Here is a 19960-nt window from a genome sequence, read left to right on the forward strand (position 1 = left end):
CATGGCCCTGTGTGAAAAAGTAATTGCCCCCTGATCCTAATAAGTGGTTGGGCCACCCTTAGCAGCAAAAACTGCAATCAAGCATTTGCGATAACTTGCAATGAGTCTTTTACAGCGCTCTGGAGGAATTTTGGCCCACTCATCTTTGCAGAATTGTTGTAATTCAGCTTTGAGGGTTTTCTAGCATGAACTGCCTTTTTAAGGTCATGCCATAGCATCTCAATTGGATTCAGGTCAGGACTTTGACTAGGCCACTCCAAAGTCTTCATTTTGTTTTTCTTCAGCCATTCAGAGGTGGATTTGCTGGTGTGTTTTGGGTCATTGTCCTGTTGCAGCACCCAAGATCGCTTCAGCTTGAGTTGACAAACAGATGGCCGGACATTCTCCTTCAGGATTTTTTGGTAGACCGTAGAATTCATGGTTTCATCTATCACAGCAAGCCTTCCAGGTCCTGAAGCAGCAAAACAACCCCACACCATCACACTACCACCACCATATTTTACTGTTGGTATGATGTTCTTTTTCAGAAATGCTGTGTTCCTTTTACGCCAGATGTAACGGGACATTTGCCTTCCAAAAAGTTCAACTTTTGTCTCATCAGTCCACAAGGTATTTTCCCAAAAGTCTTGGCAATCATTGAGATGTTTCTTAGCAAAATTGAGACGAGCCTAATGTTCTTTTGCTTAACAGTGGTTTGCGTCTTGGAAATCTGCCATGCAGGCCGTTTTTGCCCAGTCTCTTTCTTATGGTGGAGTCGTGAACACTGACCTTAATTGAGGCAAGTGAGGCCTGCAGTTCTTTGTCCTGGGGTCTTTTGTGACCTCTCAGATGAGTCGTCTCTGCCACTCCTGGGAAGGTTCACCACTGTTCCATGTTTTTGCCTTTTGTGTATAATGGGTCTCACTGTGGTTCGCTGGAGTCCCAAAGCTTTAGAAGTGGCTTTATAACCTTTTCCAGACTCATAGATCTCAATTACTTCTGTTCTCATTTGTTCCTGAATTTCTTTGGATCTTGGCATGATGTCTAGCTTTTGAGGTGCTTTTGGTCTACTTCTCTGTGTCAGGCAGCTCCTATTTAAGTGATTTCTTGATTGAAACAGGTGTGGCAATAATCAGGTCTGGGGGTGGCATCAGAAATTGAACTCAGGTGTGATACACCACAGTTAGGTGATTTTTGAATCAATTACTTGGGCAATTACTTTTTCACACAGGGCCATGTAGGTTTGGATTTAAGGAACAGTCAAAAAAATAGTGGCCTTGAATAACTGAGTATCAAAGATACCACCTGCAATACCACCTGCTGATACATCCGATTAACTGACTGCACTATAACTGAGACCTGCTGTCTTACAAAATATGTTCCTTTTAATATATGTAAAATTGTTGTCTAAATAGGATATTATGTGAAATGTTACAAATAAGATACATAATGTTATTTTTTATGCAAGTGTGCTCAATTTGTGGTGGATTGCAGAGCAGCACACATTTATGCAAGCATTAAAAGAATATCCTTCAGAAGGTAATACATTATAAGTAGTTCAACACTTTATGCATTTTTTTCCATTTCCTCAGAATCTTTTAGTGACCCCTTTGTGGTCATTATTATTATATACAACCTTTCTGTCATCAGGGACTTCAAGGCTTGAAGAATACTTGGCAGAACAGCAACAGTGAATGTTTCCTAACTTAAAATAAATAAAACTCTTTATTAACACCCTGTACTTAAGCACCCCAGTTCCTAATTTTCAGCTTGCATTGCAGATTGTCCTTTCAGACTTTGCCTTTGCCGTTACAGTCTTTGCGCTGTAGCAGAATGATTGATTGAAGTTTATTCCGTCCTCATCATTTTATATTCCCAACGAGGCTCATGGCAGTCTTTGGCAGCCCTGGGACAAAGCAGACTCCAGTTGGTTTATTGCTTTGTTTTGTACAGCATCTCGCCTATCTCTTTTAAACCTATCCCGATTACAACCTATAGCAAGTAGAAATAAATGTGTTAATTGACATTCTACTGTTTAAAAATAAATAAATAAAAAACTGTTAATCCTGTACCCCCACTCATCCATACATTGTGTTACCCAAACTGGTAATGGAACAAAATCTTGGTATAAGCATAAAGTGTGAAATATTTCTTGTTTTATTAGACAGACTAGTTGAACGTGTGGACATCCGTTTATGAAATAAAGGGGATTGTACTGGGGATTATCAGTGGATTCTATCGTGGACTGCAAAGATAAGAAGCTCTTAGTACTCATGTTCTTCCATTCCTCAAAAGGGAATGGAAAGTGTAAACAGGTAGTGGAAGTCCAAAAAAATTAAAGAAATGTGTAATTGAGAGAATAAAAGAGCATGGAAAACACTAAGATGAACCAACGCAAGAATGTGATGAAATTTTAAAACAAAAGCCTGAAGTACTGCACGTTTTAATTGGGTTGGTCTTGTGTAAGAGTCGTGAGGAAAACGCCTTTAACTTCTAGAAGCCAAATTACACTTGTCAGTGCTAGTAGTTTATTTTCTGCTTCAACGTGTACCCTATTTGTAAAGGCTTGGGTGTAAGGTTCCAAATCTTGAACCTTATTAAGCATAGGAGGAGCGATGTCTATATTTTGAGTTTATGTGCTTAATCTGAACAGGTGCGTCTGTCACTGACATAAACAGAGCTTTTGATGGGCAGTGTCTCACAAAGGGGAGAAGGGACACTTTACATTTTAATCATGGACACAAATTAGTGCCTGCCTTTTCTTCTGTGTTTTTAATTTCACTGGAAATCAAGATGCAGTATCAGGGCACATCACTATAACTCCAATGCTGTCCATATGTACTTTCATTTTATGCTGCATTATTTTTTAACTTAAACACAGAATAAATATGTTATAGAACATGTTGTATGCTTCTACAGGATGAAAGCAATTTTCATTTGTTTCAGAAGTGCATTTCAGAACATTTTATACAATTATGCTGTTATTTCTTCTGGTACTATGAACTTTTGAAAATGTATCTACTACTATGTCTGCTGTTAATGGAAAGAAAAAGCATTAGTAAAAATCATATACTTCTGTACTTTCCTGCTCAATATTAACAAGTATGTTTATAGTCTTGTCAGTGTGCCAGAGTTTGTATTAGTCTTTGCAACTCACCTTCCTGATACATCAAAGAAACACTACTGGATTAAGCCAAAATATCTACATAACTAATTGTAATGGACAGCTGTGCACAATAAGAAATGCCAGATATCTCATCTACTTGACGGGCAAAAAAAAAAGGATGTTTTAACCTCCTATAGTAGCAGTACTTCTACTGTATTGTGAAGACTATGATATACCATATTCTATAAATATACAGATCATGACAAAGTGCACTGTCAAGATATTGGCGTACGTAGCAACATTCCTGTAAATTCTTTGAAGTTGCCATTATCAGTGGAGTCTCCATCTTCATTGTGTCCTTTCGCCATTAACTTCTGGCAGCAAAGCAGTGACGTTCATCACACATCTGAGGCCAGTTGTGTTCTTTCTCACCATTTAATTGTGCTGTACCACTTGTCGTGCATCCTCAAGATGTTTCATTTTCACCCTGCCAAGTATCGTCAGTAATTCGCATGTACTTAAACTGAGGTTTTTAACCTTTTTAAGCATACAGCCCTTTTTATTCTTAGAATTTCTCTCGAGCCACTTATGAAAGAAGTGATGAGTCAACAAAGGAAAAGATAAATCTATTTTACCTGATGGTCTCATAATAAATTCTGCTACTCTTTGGCACCAGTGGGCCAGTAAATCTTATAATACAAAAGAAGGGCCTGTTCTTGTTCAGATTTTCTTGTTCAGGTTTTTCTCTTCCTGATTCAGTTTAATACTGCTTCCTGTCTCTCCCTATTTGGATTTCTCCAAATACCTGTATACAACATTTGTGTTTTCCACCCACCTGTAGCAGGCTGACTGCTGCCCCCAAGATGTTTAACTACTTTGCAGTGATACACAAAATAGATTTTTTACAAAATGCAAAAATCTGTAGTTTTATAAATTACTAATCGCAGCAATATGCAACCTTTCTATTTCAACAGCTGTCTTCTTTGCAAAGTATTAATCCTTCTAGATCAAGGAGTTCAAACATCAAAAAGGAAATGCCTTAATGAATAGTAAAGTGTCAGTGAGGTACATTTAGTATCAACTCTTGGTAGTGTATGAAGGATTGCTGACCAATGTATGTTAACTTATATTACTTAATGCATTAAATATTTTCTTCGTTGAAATCCATTAGCTTACCTTCTGTGCCCGGAATTCAGTTTACAGTGCAGTTGGGCAATTTTTTTTTTTTTTAAAAGTATAGTGATGCACCTTTTGAAGATGATATTTTACTTTCATACAGTATGTGATAGTAAAGAGTATCCTACATAGTTTTAACAAAGTCTATTACTTATTGCTAATTTTTCACTGTTTCCTACAATTCCTAATGGAAGAAATGGACACTTGGACCAATGAGGGGAAAGGGTCGGGGTTGAGATCCGGCACCCACCCTTTTGCGTATGGCTCTGGTGTCCTTGCTGTGCCTTAAGTTGCTAAACATGATTGACATAACTCATAAAAAGTGGGGTTGTGGGGAATTTGAAGTCAGTCTTGGAGTGCCAAGCTCTGCAACACTGAAACATTTGATTCAACTTTCCTGAATAAAATCCTTTACTCTGAGTTTTGCAAACTGTGTCTCAAAGTCAATGCGTGCATTACTGATGTGTGGATTGTATCACTGTTAGTGGTGGTCTTGGCTGTAGTTCCTCTTATGACAATGTGCATGACTTTGTTTTGTCATGAAGTTTGTATGTTGAAGTTTTTGTGCCAGACATTGGAGTGTCCTCACTTGATTGTAGTTTTCATGTCGACCACGTTGTGTGCATGCATGCCTGCCCATATATCTCCTGTCGGATGATGTGCACTGCTGCGTCACTGTGGGTCATGATTAGGGCTGCTACAATTAGTTGATGTAATCGACAATGTCGACTACAAAAAAATCATCAACGCGGATTGTTTATTGTCGATGCGTCATGAACAGAGCCTTCAATAGAAGCTCCAGTCACAAAGAACCACATTGGTTTTTGTAACTGCAATGCACTACATGAATGTCTGGGGGCAGTATTGTTTGTTATTGTTTGCCAAGACTGCACACAGTCCTACCAACAAAGAAGAACGTCTGAGGAGAAGAAGAATGTAGAGGAAAATAAACAATGCAACAGTGGTTGCAATGGCGAGTCAGATAGAGTAGGGGGAAGGAGATGGAAAAAAACTGAGACAGAAACTTTCTAAAGTGTGCAAACACTTCACCGAAAAAGAAAAAAAAATTGAATGCAGATTATGTAAAATGGAGCTTTCTTTTCATGACAGCACCACCGCGATGCATGAGCATCTGAAACGAAAGCATCCTGGAGATGTGATGTCGCCGTCTCTTGAGAATTTATGCTGGCGCTGTTAGTTAGTTAGGGTCAGATCAGGATGGGAGGGAGAGTGTGAATGAGACTGAGAAAATAAAAGTAAAAAAAGCTAACTTTTACAAGTAACAAATTTACACCCGATCTGTTAGTTTTCAAATAATATTGCATTAGTGCAATGATGTTTTCTGATTGGTACTATTCAGGTCATACAATGATTTCTTCAAAATGTCACATATATTTGTCTCTTTCTTTTCTTTTCCCCTGGTGCTGCGTGCTGACACCAGAAGGCATGAGCTTATTTAGTGCTAGCAGCAGCATGCAGGTGGCTGGTTGCTTGTACTATAACAAGCTTGACCTGGTGGCGATCAAAACACATGTACTGTACAAGGCATGTACGAGGTCCACTGTGAACAGAAGAGTGTTAATGGCTCACCTTGCAGAGGAACATTCTTTCCTCTGCATGTCCTGGAGTCCTGTGCAGACTGGGCAAGATAGGGGGTGGGGACAAAGCAGTAAATGATTACAACCGCAAGTAGGTACACGAATAAGAATGAATAATGTTGCATCCATGCCACAGTGTTTTACGAATTGTAACTATAAGGTTCTAAAATTAATAATTCTAAATATATATACCTACAATATGTCTCTGTTTTTTGTCAGTGCGGCTTTGACATCACGGGCCTTAAGGCACATACTAATTCAGCATAAGCAGGAACACTCAATAAAATTGAATAAAAAAAAAATCAAGTGAGAATAAGATACAAATAAGGCAGATTTGCCAGCGTTTGTGTGTCAGCTTTTGTCCATCCAGATCAGAGAATTTCCAATTTGATTGTCTCAAAACACCACTCACATCTACAGTTATTCCCAGTTTCAGATAAAAAGTAACAAAATCAGATCCCTGGGGGGTGGCGGTAGTATCTATCGTGATCGTGACTGAGAGAATAAAAGAGGAAAAAAAAGGTAACTTTTACAAGTACTATACATTTAATACACTGGCATAAATGTGTGTTTATTGTATAATATTAACAATAAGAGCAACTCACTACAGTAAATATACGAGGCAGTCAGGATCGAACCTGGGGACTCTTGATTATAATTGCAATTCCTATCGCTGCACCATGGAAGCTATTGTATCATCCTTGAACTTTTTGTGAAAGTGTTTATTTGGTCTTTGCACTTCAGGCTTTACACATTATATAGTTTATGTCTACGTTTAGTCATTTATTACTAAAACTAGACATTAAGCCCGTTAAAATAACGGGCGCTAGAACAGTAGTGCATAAACATTTGTATGAACAGTCTATATTAAATGGCAAGGGACCTTGTATGTGGCTGTAATATGTGTCACTGTATTGTGTGCCTTTAATTTTCTCTCTCAGTAATACTGGTTTGTATTTCCATAAAATGCCTGTAATTTTGTCTGACAGTAATACAGTGGAACCTCGGTTCACAGCCATAATTCGTTCCAAAACTCTGGTTGTAACCCGATTTGGACTGTAATTTCCCCCATAGGATTGTATCTAAATACAATTAATCCGTTCCAGACCATATGAACTGTATGTAAACATATATTTTTTTAAGCACAAATATAGATAACTACTGTATACCATAGAAAGCACAGCGTAATAGTAAACTAAATGTAAAAACATTGAATAACACAAAGAAAACCTTGAACAACAGACAAAAGACTGCAAGAATTTGCGCTATAGAGACTGAACATTTTTTAATGAGTGGCACAGGCAAAATGAACATTTGAAAAATCTGAATTTAATAAATACACACACACGGACACCGCGCGCCTGTGTGTGTGTGCGTGACTCGCACGTGCGTGTGTGTGTGTGTGCGCTTTGTGTGTGTCTCTCACGTGTGTGTGTGTGTGTGTGTGTGTGTGTGTGTGTGTGTGTGTGCGTGTGCTGTGTGTGTGTCTGTGTCTCTGCACAGGGAATGCACAGGAAGAGACTGAACACGTGCTGTGTGGCCCGCATGCGCTGTGTGTTTGCATGATTCGCGCGCGCCTGTGTGTGTGTGTGTGTGTGAGACTCACGCGCGCCTGTGTGTGTATCTCTCTGCACAGGGAATGCACAGAAAGAGACTGAACACGTGCTCTGTGGCCCCGCGCATGCACACTTCACCAGAAGACACACACACACACTGGACACCTGAGGATAAGAGCAACACTCAAAATGGTTTTATTAAAGAGGATGATGATGATATGTAAAACGTTTGTTTTAACAATGTATTTTTTGGTTAAGTTAAATGCACTTTTTTGTTTAAAGACTATGTGCACTTTAGTTTGTATTGTTTAATGTATTTCTTTTTTATTGTGATGGTCACACTAATATAAAAACACCTGACTATTTTCAAATTCATATGTTTCACTGGTTATTTTAATTTGATTATTATTTATTTTAATCGTGTTAATGCAGAGACATCAGGGTGACATTCACAGGTTGATAAATGTGAGCAGATGAGGTAAGACATGCACTGGAGCCCAGAACAGGATGTGCAACCACAGGTCACAGGCATGAAAGTAGTCAGGCATGAAATAATCGTGACTAATCGAAAAATAAATTGAATGATTAGTCGACTACCAAAATAATCATTAGTTGTAGCCCTAGTCATGAGAAGGACTCAAAGCCCAATTTTTGGACTGGATGTCCAAATCATGGTTTGTGTTGCATGTATCCTCCAATAACTTGTCAGGTGAGACCAAGATCAATCTTCTCAGGACAACCTTTAGCATTTTATATACAGATATAGATTAGTCATATGCATATGCTTAAATTAAAACTTTTTAACATTTTGGAAGGATTCTATAAAATTTTAATTATTTTTTATTGTGTATGCTGTTTTTCTGTTAAGACAGAATAAGGCACTGTAGTGTAGCAGTGTCTACAAGCTTTTATTTAGTACAGTTTTAGATATTTGTTTTTGTGTATTTGCACTTTGAGTGCCCGATTAGTACTCCTCAAATTCAGCAGTACATGCGTTGCCATTTCCATGCCTTTTGGTACACAGAAGTAGATTTGTATTGTTTAATACGAGTTTTTAGAATTTTTACTTGTAGTGTCACACATATGCATGAGAGAATTGAAATGATGGTGTGATTAACCGCAATTTATAACAGTACCATGCATGAATATTCCAGGTGCACTGGACATAAGGCTTTGGATGGGATGCCACCCTTGAACAAGTAAACAGATCTCTCAACAATGGTGATAAAATGTGCTGCTCCATAAATTCATTTCAAACTTTATTTAGTGTTCCAAAACATTTACACTGTGCAGATATAGTATTTTATGTTGGTCAGTTGCAGTCTCCAGGTAGGAGTAATTACTACAGCTAGTCATATAATTTGGTGGTTAACACTGAATTAATACATGGGTGTTAGCAACAGAGGTGGGTAGAGTAGCCAAAAATTGTACTCAAATAAGAGTAGCATTACTTCAAAATAATATTCCTCAAGTAGAAGTAAAAAGTAGTCATCCAAAAAATTACTCATGTAAGAGTAAAAAAGTATTTGGTGAAAAGACTACTCAAGTACTGAGTAACTGTTTGAACATAATAAATTATTTATTTTTTAGAAATGTTGTAATAAGACAGACAAAAATATAAAATAATGTGCAAATTCTGCTATTTCCAAATAATAAAAACATGAGTAAAAATAAATAACATCTTTAAAAAATAAAGATGCACATATAACACAAAGTTCCAAATCTGTTTTTCACAACAAAGCTTTTGAAGCCAATACCTACAGTAGGTAACATGTATGTTTCAACAGTGCAGACTACTTACAGTGACAAGATATACTGTACACTGACAGTATAATACTGCATATTCACTTTGTGGTGTAGCGGGTCCGCGGCTTCAAAAAAAAGGCCAGTTTCAAATCCATAAAGCCATGCCACTGTCCATGGGCGCAATTGCACGAGCGCAAGGAGTTAATGAGGTAGTTGGAGGGAGTCACACCTGCACGTGCCGGTGCGATCGTTCTCAATTGCTTCATTGGCTTCCTGCGCCGTGTGATTAAGGCCCACAGAGACGGAAGTGTATATATGGGGGTCGGTAAAAAAAAATAAGGGGGAATCAAAGAAAAGGAGAAAAGAAAAGAGGTTAAAAGACATGAAAGGCAGGCTTGGGAATGACGATCTGGCCACCTGGAGGGAGGAAGCAGTGCGAGCAAGGGCCCAATGATAGAGCGTTAGCTGTGGCGCTCTAGGGGCTAGTTCACCCCACTGAACATTCAGGGGGAACGTTGTGAGCAAGGCAGGCGCCCTCCCTAGGCTTCCGAGGTTCGACAATGTGAGCGCGAAGGAAGAAGGGAGGAGAGCCGACCTTGGACGCTCTGGCTGTGATGCCTGGAGGCAGCCAAGACAGAGGTCGGCCGAAAGGAGTTTGTTGCTGCTGAGTCTCTGCCGGCTATGCGAGCAATGGGTCAGCCAGGAGAATGAGAAGAAGGTTGGCTGAGAAACAGGTGGAGTTAGTCTGCATTTTAACCTCGGATTTTTAACGGATTTATTTATTGATTTTTTTTTTTTAGCCTTTTCAGAATGATTTTTATGGATTTACAGTCATGTGAAAACATTAGGACACCCTTTGAAAGCATGTGGTTTTTTGTAACATTTTTAATAAATGGTTATTTCATCTCCGTTTCAACAATACAGAGAGATTAAAGTAATCCAACTAAACAAAGAAAACTGAAGAAAAGTCTTTTCAAGATCTTCTGTAAATGTCATTCTACAAAAATGCCTATTCTAACTGAGGAAAAAGATAGGACACCCTTGCCCCTAATAGCGAGTGTTACCTCCTTTGGCTGAAATAACTGCAGTGAGACGGTTCTTGTAGCCATCTACCAGTCTTCGACATCGGTCTGAGGAAATTTTACCCCACTCCTCAATGCAGAACTTTTTCAGCTGTGAGATGTTTGAGGGGTTTCTTGCACGTACAGCCCTTTTCAAGTCACCCCACAGCATCTCAATGGGATTCAAATCTGGACTTTGACTTGGCCATTCCAGGACTCTCCATTTCTTCTTTTTCAGCCAATCTTTGGTTGATTTACTAGTATGTTTTGGGTCATTGTCATGTTGCATGGTCCAGTTCCGCTTCAGCTTTAATTTTCTAACTGATGGTCTCACATGTTCTTCAAGCACCTTCTGATACACAGTAGAATTCATCGTGGATTCTATGATGGTGAGCTGACCAGGTCCTGCTGCAGCAAAGCAGCCCCAAACCATGACACTTCCACCTCCATGCTTCACAGTTGGTATGAGGTTCTTTTCTTGGAATGCTGTGTTTGGTTTACGCCAAACATGTCCTCTGCTGTTGTGTCCAAATAATTCAATTTTGGACTCATCTGTCCAAAGAACATTATTCCAGAAGTCCTGGTCTTTGTCAACTTTATCTCTGGCAAATGTCAGTCTGGCCTCGATGTTTCTCTTGGAAAGCAAAGGTTTCCTCCTTGCACACCTCCCATGCAAGTTAAACTTGTACAGTCTCTTTCTGATTGTAGAGGCATGTACTTCTACATCAACAGTAGCCAGAGCCTGCTGTAGTTCTCGAGATGACACTTTAGGGTTTTTGGAGACCTCTTTTAGCATCTTGCGGTCTGCTCTTGGGGTGAACTTGCTGGGGCGACCAGTCCTGGGCATGTTGGCAGTTGTTTTGAAAGCCCTCCACTTGTAGACTATCTTCCGGACAGTGGAATGGCTGATTTCAAAATCTTTTGAGATCTTTTTAAATCCCTTCCCAGACTCATAGGCTGCTACAATCTTTTTTCTGAAGTCCTCTGACAGCTCTTTTGTTCTCACCATGGTGCTCACTCTCACTTCAACAGTCAGGAGCACACCAAACTAAATGTCTGAGGTTTAAATAGGGCAAGCCTCATTCAACATGCAGAGTAACGATCTACTAATTATGTGCACCTGGTGTGATATACCTGTGTGAGATCTGAGCCAATTTAAGAGGGAATACATGTGAGGGTGTCCTATCTTTTTCCTCAGTTAGAATAGGCATTTTTGTAGAATGACATTTACAGAAGATCTTGAAAAGACTTTTCTTCAGTTTTCTTTGTTTAGTTGGATTACTTTAATCTCTCTGTATTGTTGAAACGGAGATGAAATAACCATTTATTAAAAATGTTACAAAAAACCACATGCTTTCAAAGGGTGTCCTAATGTTTTCACATGACTGTATATATGTACTGTTTTTTAGAACACTGCACCATTGACATTTTTGCTGATTTTACTTTTGTTTTAACTGGTTTTTAATAAAAGCACTTTTTCCACCATCATCTGGCCTCCTCAGTAAATTATCCTTATATGTCAGCTCATCTCAGTCATAACTATTGACGGTGTGGGTTCAGCAGACTTCCATGTGGGAAGAGGGAGTCCGTAGGGGACGGCTTCGTCACACACTTACCCTCCAAATAGCACTGCTGATAGAAAATAACATTAGAACAAAGCAGCTTGTGCATGTCAAAGAAGTCTTTACCATGACTGTCTGTGCATGTTTGGTTGAAACACGTTTGTTCTTCACTCAGTGAAGTAATGTTTAAGCTTCAGAAGGAGTTGGCTCTCAAGGTTCTTGCAGTGAAGCTGTGACCGTTTAGCAGTGAACAGGAGCCCCGCATGACTAAAACGTCTCTCACATGCTGCAGACACAGGAAGTTTGTGTGTGGTCATGTGACTGCATGGCTACGTCTGATTGGTGAAACGGAGTCATGTGGTTATTGTTGCTATGTCTGATTGATGCAGTAGATCCACTGGCGACTTCTGTCTGTCAAAAATATAGTGTAATGTATAAATGGAAAAAAGTAACAAGCAGAGTGTTGCCCGATGTAGTGGAGTAAGAGTAGCGTTTCTTCACAAATGTACTCAAGTAAAAGTAAAACGTTTGGTGCAGTCAAACTACTCTTAGAAGTACAATTTTTTTAAAAAGTTACTCAAGTAAATGTAACTCGTTACTACCCACCTCTGGTTAGCAATAATAAAGTTTGATCACTTATGTGAGGTAGATAAAAGACAGCAGAACAAAGGCTGTTTTATGTGTTCTGAATAGTGGATTAAGCTTTAACTGATAGGACTGATTTCACGCAGGTAACGTTACAGTTGTGTCAAGTCTAAGAAAGAAAATTTCTGCAATAAAGTATTAAGGATTTGTGACATTTGAAAACATTTGTCAGTTTGACTGTACATTATTCTTTTAAGTAATCATTATTAACCAGCTTATGTTTGCTCCATGTAGTTATGCAAATGTAAATTTCACTACAGCAGATATCACAATTCCAAAGTGTTTTTTTGCTGAACATGGTAAATGAAAATATTCCAAATTATATTTTTATTAAATTGGCAATGATGTGTTTGAACTTTTAGCCTTGATTTGAAGCAGTATTTATTTTTCAGCTACCGGACAAAAAATGTCCATAAATAAAGATGGTATATGCACATGGCATATTTAATGATGCTATCATTCTTTAGAAATCCTGTGCTGAACCCCATTTCCACCCTGGTAAACCCTTCTATGCTACACATAGAAGTTTAAAACTGTATATATAACATAACAAATGTAAATACTTTTATTTATGTGTAATGTTTGTAACTATTCACAAATTTTCATCCATTAGGAAAATATTACATTTCAGATCCATGTGTCCCCATTCTAAAAGAATAAAAAATTAATAAATACAAGTAAATGATGGAATAATAGAGAACCAGTATTTTAGAAGACAAGATTCTTTCTTCTGCAGCTATGGTTGGACAACGGACAAAAAGCTGCATGGCTACAGCCTTCCCATAGTACCTGCTGATAATCATTTTGTTTTGAGAATTGTTGGAGACGCGTCAGTCTTGACAAGAAAGTATAATGTGTATTTGTAACCAGTTGAAATTCTTGTTTTTATCGCTAGTGATTACTCCTGATTTGAAAAACTAGTTACAGATTCTTCCGAGTTTTACTACATATCTTGTTTTACCCTGCCTTTTAATTTGGATTCTTCTTATTCATTTTACAGGGTGGCATCGACGAGAATGACCTATACAACGTTGCCACTACACTCAAGAGACTCTCTGCCTTATACAAGTTAGTTCACTTGTTTGTTTTCAATTAGTAGAACCTTTGCACTGTTCTTTATGGGAGAGCCATGCATTCTGTGTTCAAGGCTTGGCTAATTTACCTATATAAGAGTATGACAGAATGAAGCTATAGTTAGCCAATTCCAGATTCCTAAATTATTTTCCTGTCTAGCCCAAACCAGAACTCACCTGTTCATAGTCAAGATCTACCTGATTCTTGTGAATTCAGTTACTTGGAGTATAAATCCAGCACTAGGAAATTTGCAGGAAATATGTGACACAAGCACCTTGTTTAGGGCCAGTCCTGATGAGGGTGGGTTAATTTGAAGAAGAAAGAAAAAATAAAACGTAAAATTAGCTTCTCCTAGAAGTACCAAAGTAATATATAACCATTTGTGTGATGACATTTTATGTGCAGGTGAAAGTGTATAAAATTAAGTAATTAACTCTTCCTGTCTTTTCATATTAATGTTACATATACTGTACTTATTCAGTAATAACAAATTAATAAAAAAACTGATATTTAATAATAAAGAAACTTACTTACGTGGGCATTACAAACTGTTTTGATATGCATTAAAAATGGAAAGATAATGCAGCTATACAATGGCTATGTTCTAAGTCTAAACTGAGTACTTGACAAATGTGTAATTCCACCAAATTCTGCTGCGTGGGAATTGGGATAACTAAGGAAATCACTGACTACAGTTGTACTTATCTAGTTTTGCTTAATTGTACTGATAAACAAGTCTCTAGACAGTCAGTAAATTATGGAAATAAATGTACTAGACATAAGCCACTAGAGATTATTCTCTCACTACTAGTGTGTTTTGATCACTAACACTAGGTACATCATAATGCACACATTACTTTGACATTGTGACGCATACTCCGGGGGATTGTGACTCATGGCTTCTGCACTGTGTGCGACCTGCCCATTAGTTGTACGTGTTACCCTAAAATATAAAACATTTTTTCACAAATGTCTAATAGTAATATTCCCAGCCACCACTAAAATGTGGCCTAAACAAAACTTTCAGTGCTTCTGTTACAAAGTAGTCAGACTCTTTAAGTAATTCCAAGTTTTACAGAACAGTTAGAAATATGTGACATATTGATAATGTTAGCAAGTTTAAAACTGAAAGCATAGTTACGAAAATCATATCGCTTAGAAATTATGTTAGACTTGAATTACTGCCACTATCATTATACTTTCATTCTGGCACAATGTTCTCCCACATTTTTAGGAATCTAAGCACTGTTTCTTTTTTTAATAACACCCATTTAACACCACGTTTTGCCTTAATGTCATTAACTCCACTAAAGACTGATTGTTACAAAATCACCACCTTCTCCTGAAATGCCTTATGTCTTTCTCTAACCTTTTTCCTTTTTTTTCGCTTTTTGACACATTAAATTACTATGTGGCTCTGTAAATTATTCTTTTCAAATGCATACGTTGTTGTTTTCCAGTAACGGAAGAAAAATGGCAGGTTACTTCAAGGCATCTAATTACAATCCTTTATCTCGTTCCTCATGACCACAAGACATCCTTATGGGTATTTTACCAGTTGATGGGGATTTACAATGCATTGACTTTGCGAGTAAAGGTTGAAAAGCAATCTATAAATGCTAAATATTTCTTTTAAACCTGTCTCAGTGAATTTCTTGCTTTCTTTTTTCTCCCCAATTTTCTTTGATTCTCAGTGCATTATACTTGAGTACGTTCACATATAATAAAAAGCACTTATGGAAATTGCCCTGATTTCTGTCTGCATGAAACAGGTTGACTCCCAGTGGACTGATTTTCTTAAAATAATGAGAATATAGTAAAAACCAAGGTAAAATATAAAAGTTTGTAAAGGTAAAGCAGTTTATTGTAGTCAAAATTATGGTGGCCCCGAAGGAAAAGTGACAAAAAGGTGTGACTTATAACAAAAATTCAACATTTAAAATTAAGCCCTAATTAGTAAAAAAAAAAAAAAAATAAAATCTAATCAGTCCTGTATATATAAATGAATCCTAAATGATTTCTTTCAAATAAGAGTAAATAAAATATTATTAATAAAAAAAAGACCCCAAAGTAAACTAGGGTACTCCCTGTTGTGTTTTTTTTTTTTTTATCTATGCATTTTTCATTAGGTCACTGCATTACTCAAAGGAATGCTTTGTTGTCCTGATCTAAAGTGATATAGTGCAATATCCAGAACTGTCAAACATTATGGACATTTGGAGCACACATAAATCATGAACGTGAGGGTTGATATTTTTGCTGCCATACCTCTCCAAGGATACAGCACCCGATCAAACGTAAAATCACCACGGAATACCATGTTCGATTACAAAAAAAGTTACTTTAGTGATTATTGTTATAATGAAATAGTATATAGAATCTTAACAAATTGGAACAAATAATAAAGCACTGCAGGCCAAAAAACAAAAAACGGGGATCACCCCAGTTTACTTTGGGGTCAGGTTTTTTTTTTTTAATTACTCTTGCACAGGAAAAAAAGAAGTGGATGTCCGCCTGTTAATGTACACCATTGTGTATATACACCGGGAACTGTGATTGTCAAGAATTTATTTGAAAAAAGAATGCTATATTAAATTTCCCTCACTCCACACACCACTTAACTGGGAACTTCCCCTGTGGCCTGACAGACAAATCTTGCCACCAAACATTGTTTTCCTTTAGTTTTGCCAAAATACCTACCCTTTCCTTATACTTTTACTTGTTGTCATTGCACTGATTGTGAGGGCATTATCTCTAATTTTGCGTAGCATCACATTTAATTGCATGTCACCTTATTTTATTGTGCACGTCGCACCTTTAAATTTTTTATCACTTGCCCTTCTGGGCCACCATACATAATATCTTAATAAAATGGCAAATGACATACATTTTTTTACTTTTTAAAATAAGGAATGATCCCCATATCGCACCAGAAGGTGTAAATTATAAAAATAGGATTTCCAGAGATTAAGAAAAAGAGAAGATAATGTAGATATATTCAAAAGAAGGTAAAGATGAGGTAGAAGAGGAGTATTTGAAGATAAAATCTTAAGAGAACTGGAGACAAAACACCAGGAGGAATCAAGAGTAGAACAATGGTAGATCTTGTGGATAAAGGTGCCAGAGATGTTAACAAAGCAAAGGTTACATAAAGGGCTTGGAGAAAGTCCCATGGCAAAGCCACATTTTCATGGGTCTGGATGCATATGGTATACAAATTTAAGCTTGATGTGTTCATTCATAGGATATGAAGAATAGATGCAGTGACATGCAAAAGTTTTCATGTCAGTTGAAATTAATCATAATGTTTTGCATGACAAAAGATTTGTATACATGTTTTTCCATTAAGTAATTTTTAATGTGAAATCTTATGTCGTACCAATACATTTCCAAAGTCAAAATAAACCATTTTCTGTAGATTTGTAACTGAAGAAGAAAAGCTCAAAGGTTTGTGTTTGCTTAAGAATTTAAACCTCTGTGCTTTGGAAGCTTTTTAGGTTTACACAAATAATAAATTACAGTAGAGTCTCGTTTATCTGACATAAACGGGCTGGCAGAACGTTGGATAAGTGAAAATGTCGGATAATTGGAGGTGTTAAGAAAAAGCCTATTAAACGTCAAACTATGTTATAATTTTTACACATTACAAACCTAATACAGTGGAACCTCGGTTCATGAATGTCTCTGGACATGTACAAATCGAGTTATGACCAAAAAGTTCGCTAAACTTTTGCATTTGTTCACGACCACACACTAGGTATACAAACGAGCCAGTTTCCCTTTCGGTTTGTGCGCCCCAATGATTTCCACAAGTGTTCAGTCTCTCCCTGTGCATTCCCAGTGCAGCAAGAAAGAAAGAGCGTATGCACGCACGCACGCGAGAGAGACACAGGCAGGTACACACACACACACATGAGCGAGACACAGGCAGGTACACACACTCACACTCACACACACGAGCGAGACACAGGCAGGTGCACACACACACTCTCTTTTGGATGTTTTCTAAAGTCCCGAAATGACGTACTTTGAGGACATTTTTCAGTTTAGGAAAAAGTCACACAGACAGGTCAGGTGAATAAGGGGGCTGGGGAACCACAGATATGCGTTTTTTCGATTGTCCTTCTGCTCAATTGTGAGGTTTTTCGGCACCATTTTGGCACAGACCTTTCGCATGTGCAAATGTTCAGTCAAAATTTGATGAACGGTAAATCTGTTCAAATTTAATTGTTCACTCAACATTCTTAATGTTAAACGACGGTCTGATCTCACAGGAGTGTTCACACGTTCGATGTTTTCATTGGTTTTCGAAGTTGAAGGCCTCCCTGAAAAACTTGAGCTCGGGATAAAGAATGTTCCCCATAGGCCTGTTTTAACTTTTCAAATGTCACACTTGCCGATTCTCCAAGCTTAACACAAAATTTAATGGCACAACGTTGCTCCAAATTCCGCTGTTCCATTTTGTGTGACGCACAACCAAAATCACAACTTCGCTAATAGCAGTCACAAAAATCACGTAGTTAACGGAAGGAGTTGAAACTCGCACTGAGCTATGGGAGGGTACTGATACATGTGCTTTGGACTGAATCTGAGTTGAAGGTAGAAAAAAGAAAGAAGTAGAAGGGACAGAAAATGTTTAATGTAGTGTGTTGATCATGAGGAGCTCCCGTTGTTAAAAATGTCACCTAGTGTCTTTAGACTTGAATATGTACAGACCATCTTCTTTGATGATAGCGCCTCTGCTTTGTGGTAATGAGATTGTGGGTTCGCTTTCCAGGTCCTCCGTGTGTAGAGAGCGCTTTGAGTAGTGAGAAAAGTACCATATAAATTTAAAGAACTATTATTATTGTTATATGGCAAAACACTGGTTAAGATACTGTGGGGATAAACATTCATCCATTTTCAGACTTGCAGTGGTGTGAGTGAGGATGCAGTTTTAACATGAATAATAATAGTAAAAAATATATATATTTTGGTGATTTAATATAATTATTGAATCCTTCCCTGGTGCATCACAATACCTTTTTAATTGTTTCACATTGTTTCCTTGTCTAACTTTAGTTGTATTGTTATAAATGTTTTTTTTTGTATTGCGCTCTTCACTGAGTGCAGGCACTTAATGCTCTGACCAAATCTCAGTTAAAATACAAGTATTAATTATACTAATTACTACATAAATACAGAACTGCTTTAAAGTGCAATACAGTTTGGTAATGTTGCTTCTTCTTGTTCTTCACGTAAATTAGTTTTGTATGAATGAGTATGCCATTTCTTTGACTTGTCATGCCTTGTACCTGATGCTGCCAGAGTATGCTCCAGCCATTTGTTACTGCTGTTGTTAAATGGTCAGTTTTGCAAAACTGAATGATGGAATGTGTTTCAGTTTGTGTTCATAAACTGCATATTCTTGGTCATGTGGTCTCAAGCTTCTAGCAATTCCTTATTTTTCAGCTCTTTTGATAAAATTATGTATTGTGTTGATGCAATTTAGAACTGAATCATAGTATTAGTTTTTTTTTCTTTAAAAAAATTGACATAACAAAGATATTTGAGTCAAATTAAGTAGTCTCATTTTTGATTGTCCAATGAAGCACAGTGGAATTTGTCATGTGATGCAGTAATGAGTGCCCCTTTCCATATGCAAAATGATAGTGTTATAACATTCTAAGCTAACACAATCCAATTTAGGAATAAGAGTCCCTGTAGCCCTGGATGAAAGTTCATTACAAGGCCAATTCATGCACTTATTCACACTTACACTGGGCTAGTTTGGAATCTGCAATTAAGCCAACTCATATTTGGAAATGTGGGACAAAGACTTGAGTATCTAAAAGGAAACCCACACAGAAAATTAACAGGCGTGGCATTTGAATCCAAGATTGTGGAACTGAGGCAACAGGACTAGCCACCATGACACAGTGTATTGCTCAAATATTTGTTAACACGCTTAATGAATTAATATTGACACTTTTAGTATTTCTTTTCAGACTTGTTAAGGGGAGCTGTATTTTTCTCCTGTTTTGCGGTGTGTGCATAAATCTTAAAAATGATCTGTCATGATTATGGATTTCTTGTCACTTCTCTATTGGAGATATATTTGCCTTAGATTAACAATCATGGCATGGACAGACTTTTAAAGATGAAAATTATTAGTGGATGTTTTTTGTTTACCTAATTGATATTTCTGAAATACATTTGTTTTAGTGCTAAAGACCTGACTCATTTGGATATGTTTGAACAGTGCTATAATCTTCTTTCCAAGAGCTTAAAAACAGGAGATGCTCCAGATGAGGTAATGTGAGATTTCACTTCTTATTGTGGGTGTAATGTGTGAAAATTATATTAATAATTGTCTCAAAGCCATTAATTAATGAGGTGTTTAGGGAAAGATCCCGCTTTACTTTCTTTCAGGACTGAAACTCAGTTCAAATTAGATTCCTGTTCACAATGTGCACTT

General features: G+C 37.4%; 1 protein-coding gene across 3 annotated transcripts in view; it reads left to right on the forward strand.

Annotated features, from left to right (window-relative positions):
* LOC120525240 (cohesin subunit SA-2-like) overlaps positions 1-19960 on the forward strand; it is a 200534-nt gene that overhangs the window by 147695 nt on the left and 32879 nt on the right. For all 3 annotated transcript variants that reach the window (XM_039747367.1, XM_039747369.1, XM_039747368.1), the window contains 2 exons: positions 13430-13497; positions 19708-19795. In XM_039747367.1, coding sequence (XP_039603301.1) covers positions 13430-13497; positions 19708-19795 — 156 coding nt within the window. The remainder of the gene's footprint in view (positions 1-13429; positions 13498-19707; positions 19796-19960) is intronic.

Source organism: Polypterus senegalus, chromosome 3 (assembly GCF_016835505.1).
Source record: "Polypterus senegalus isolate Bchr_013 chromosome 3, ASM1683550v1, whole genome shotgun sequence".
NCBI lineage: Eukaryota > Metazoa > Chordata > Cladistia > Polypteriformes > Polypteridae > Polypterus > Polypterus senegalus.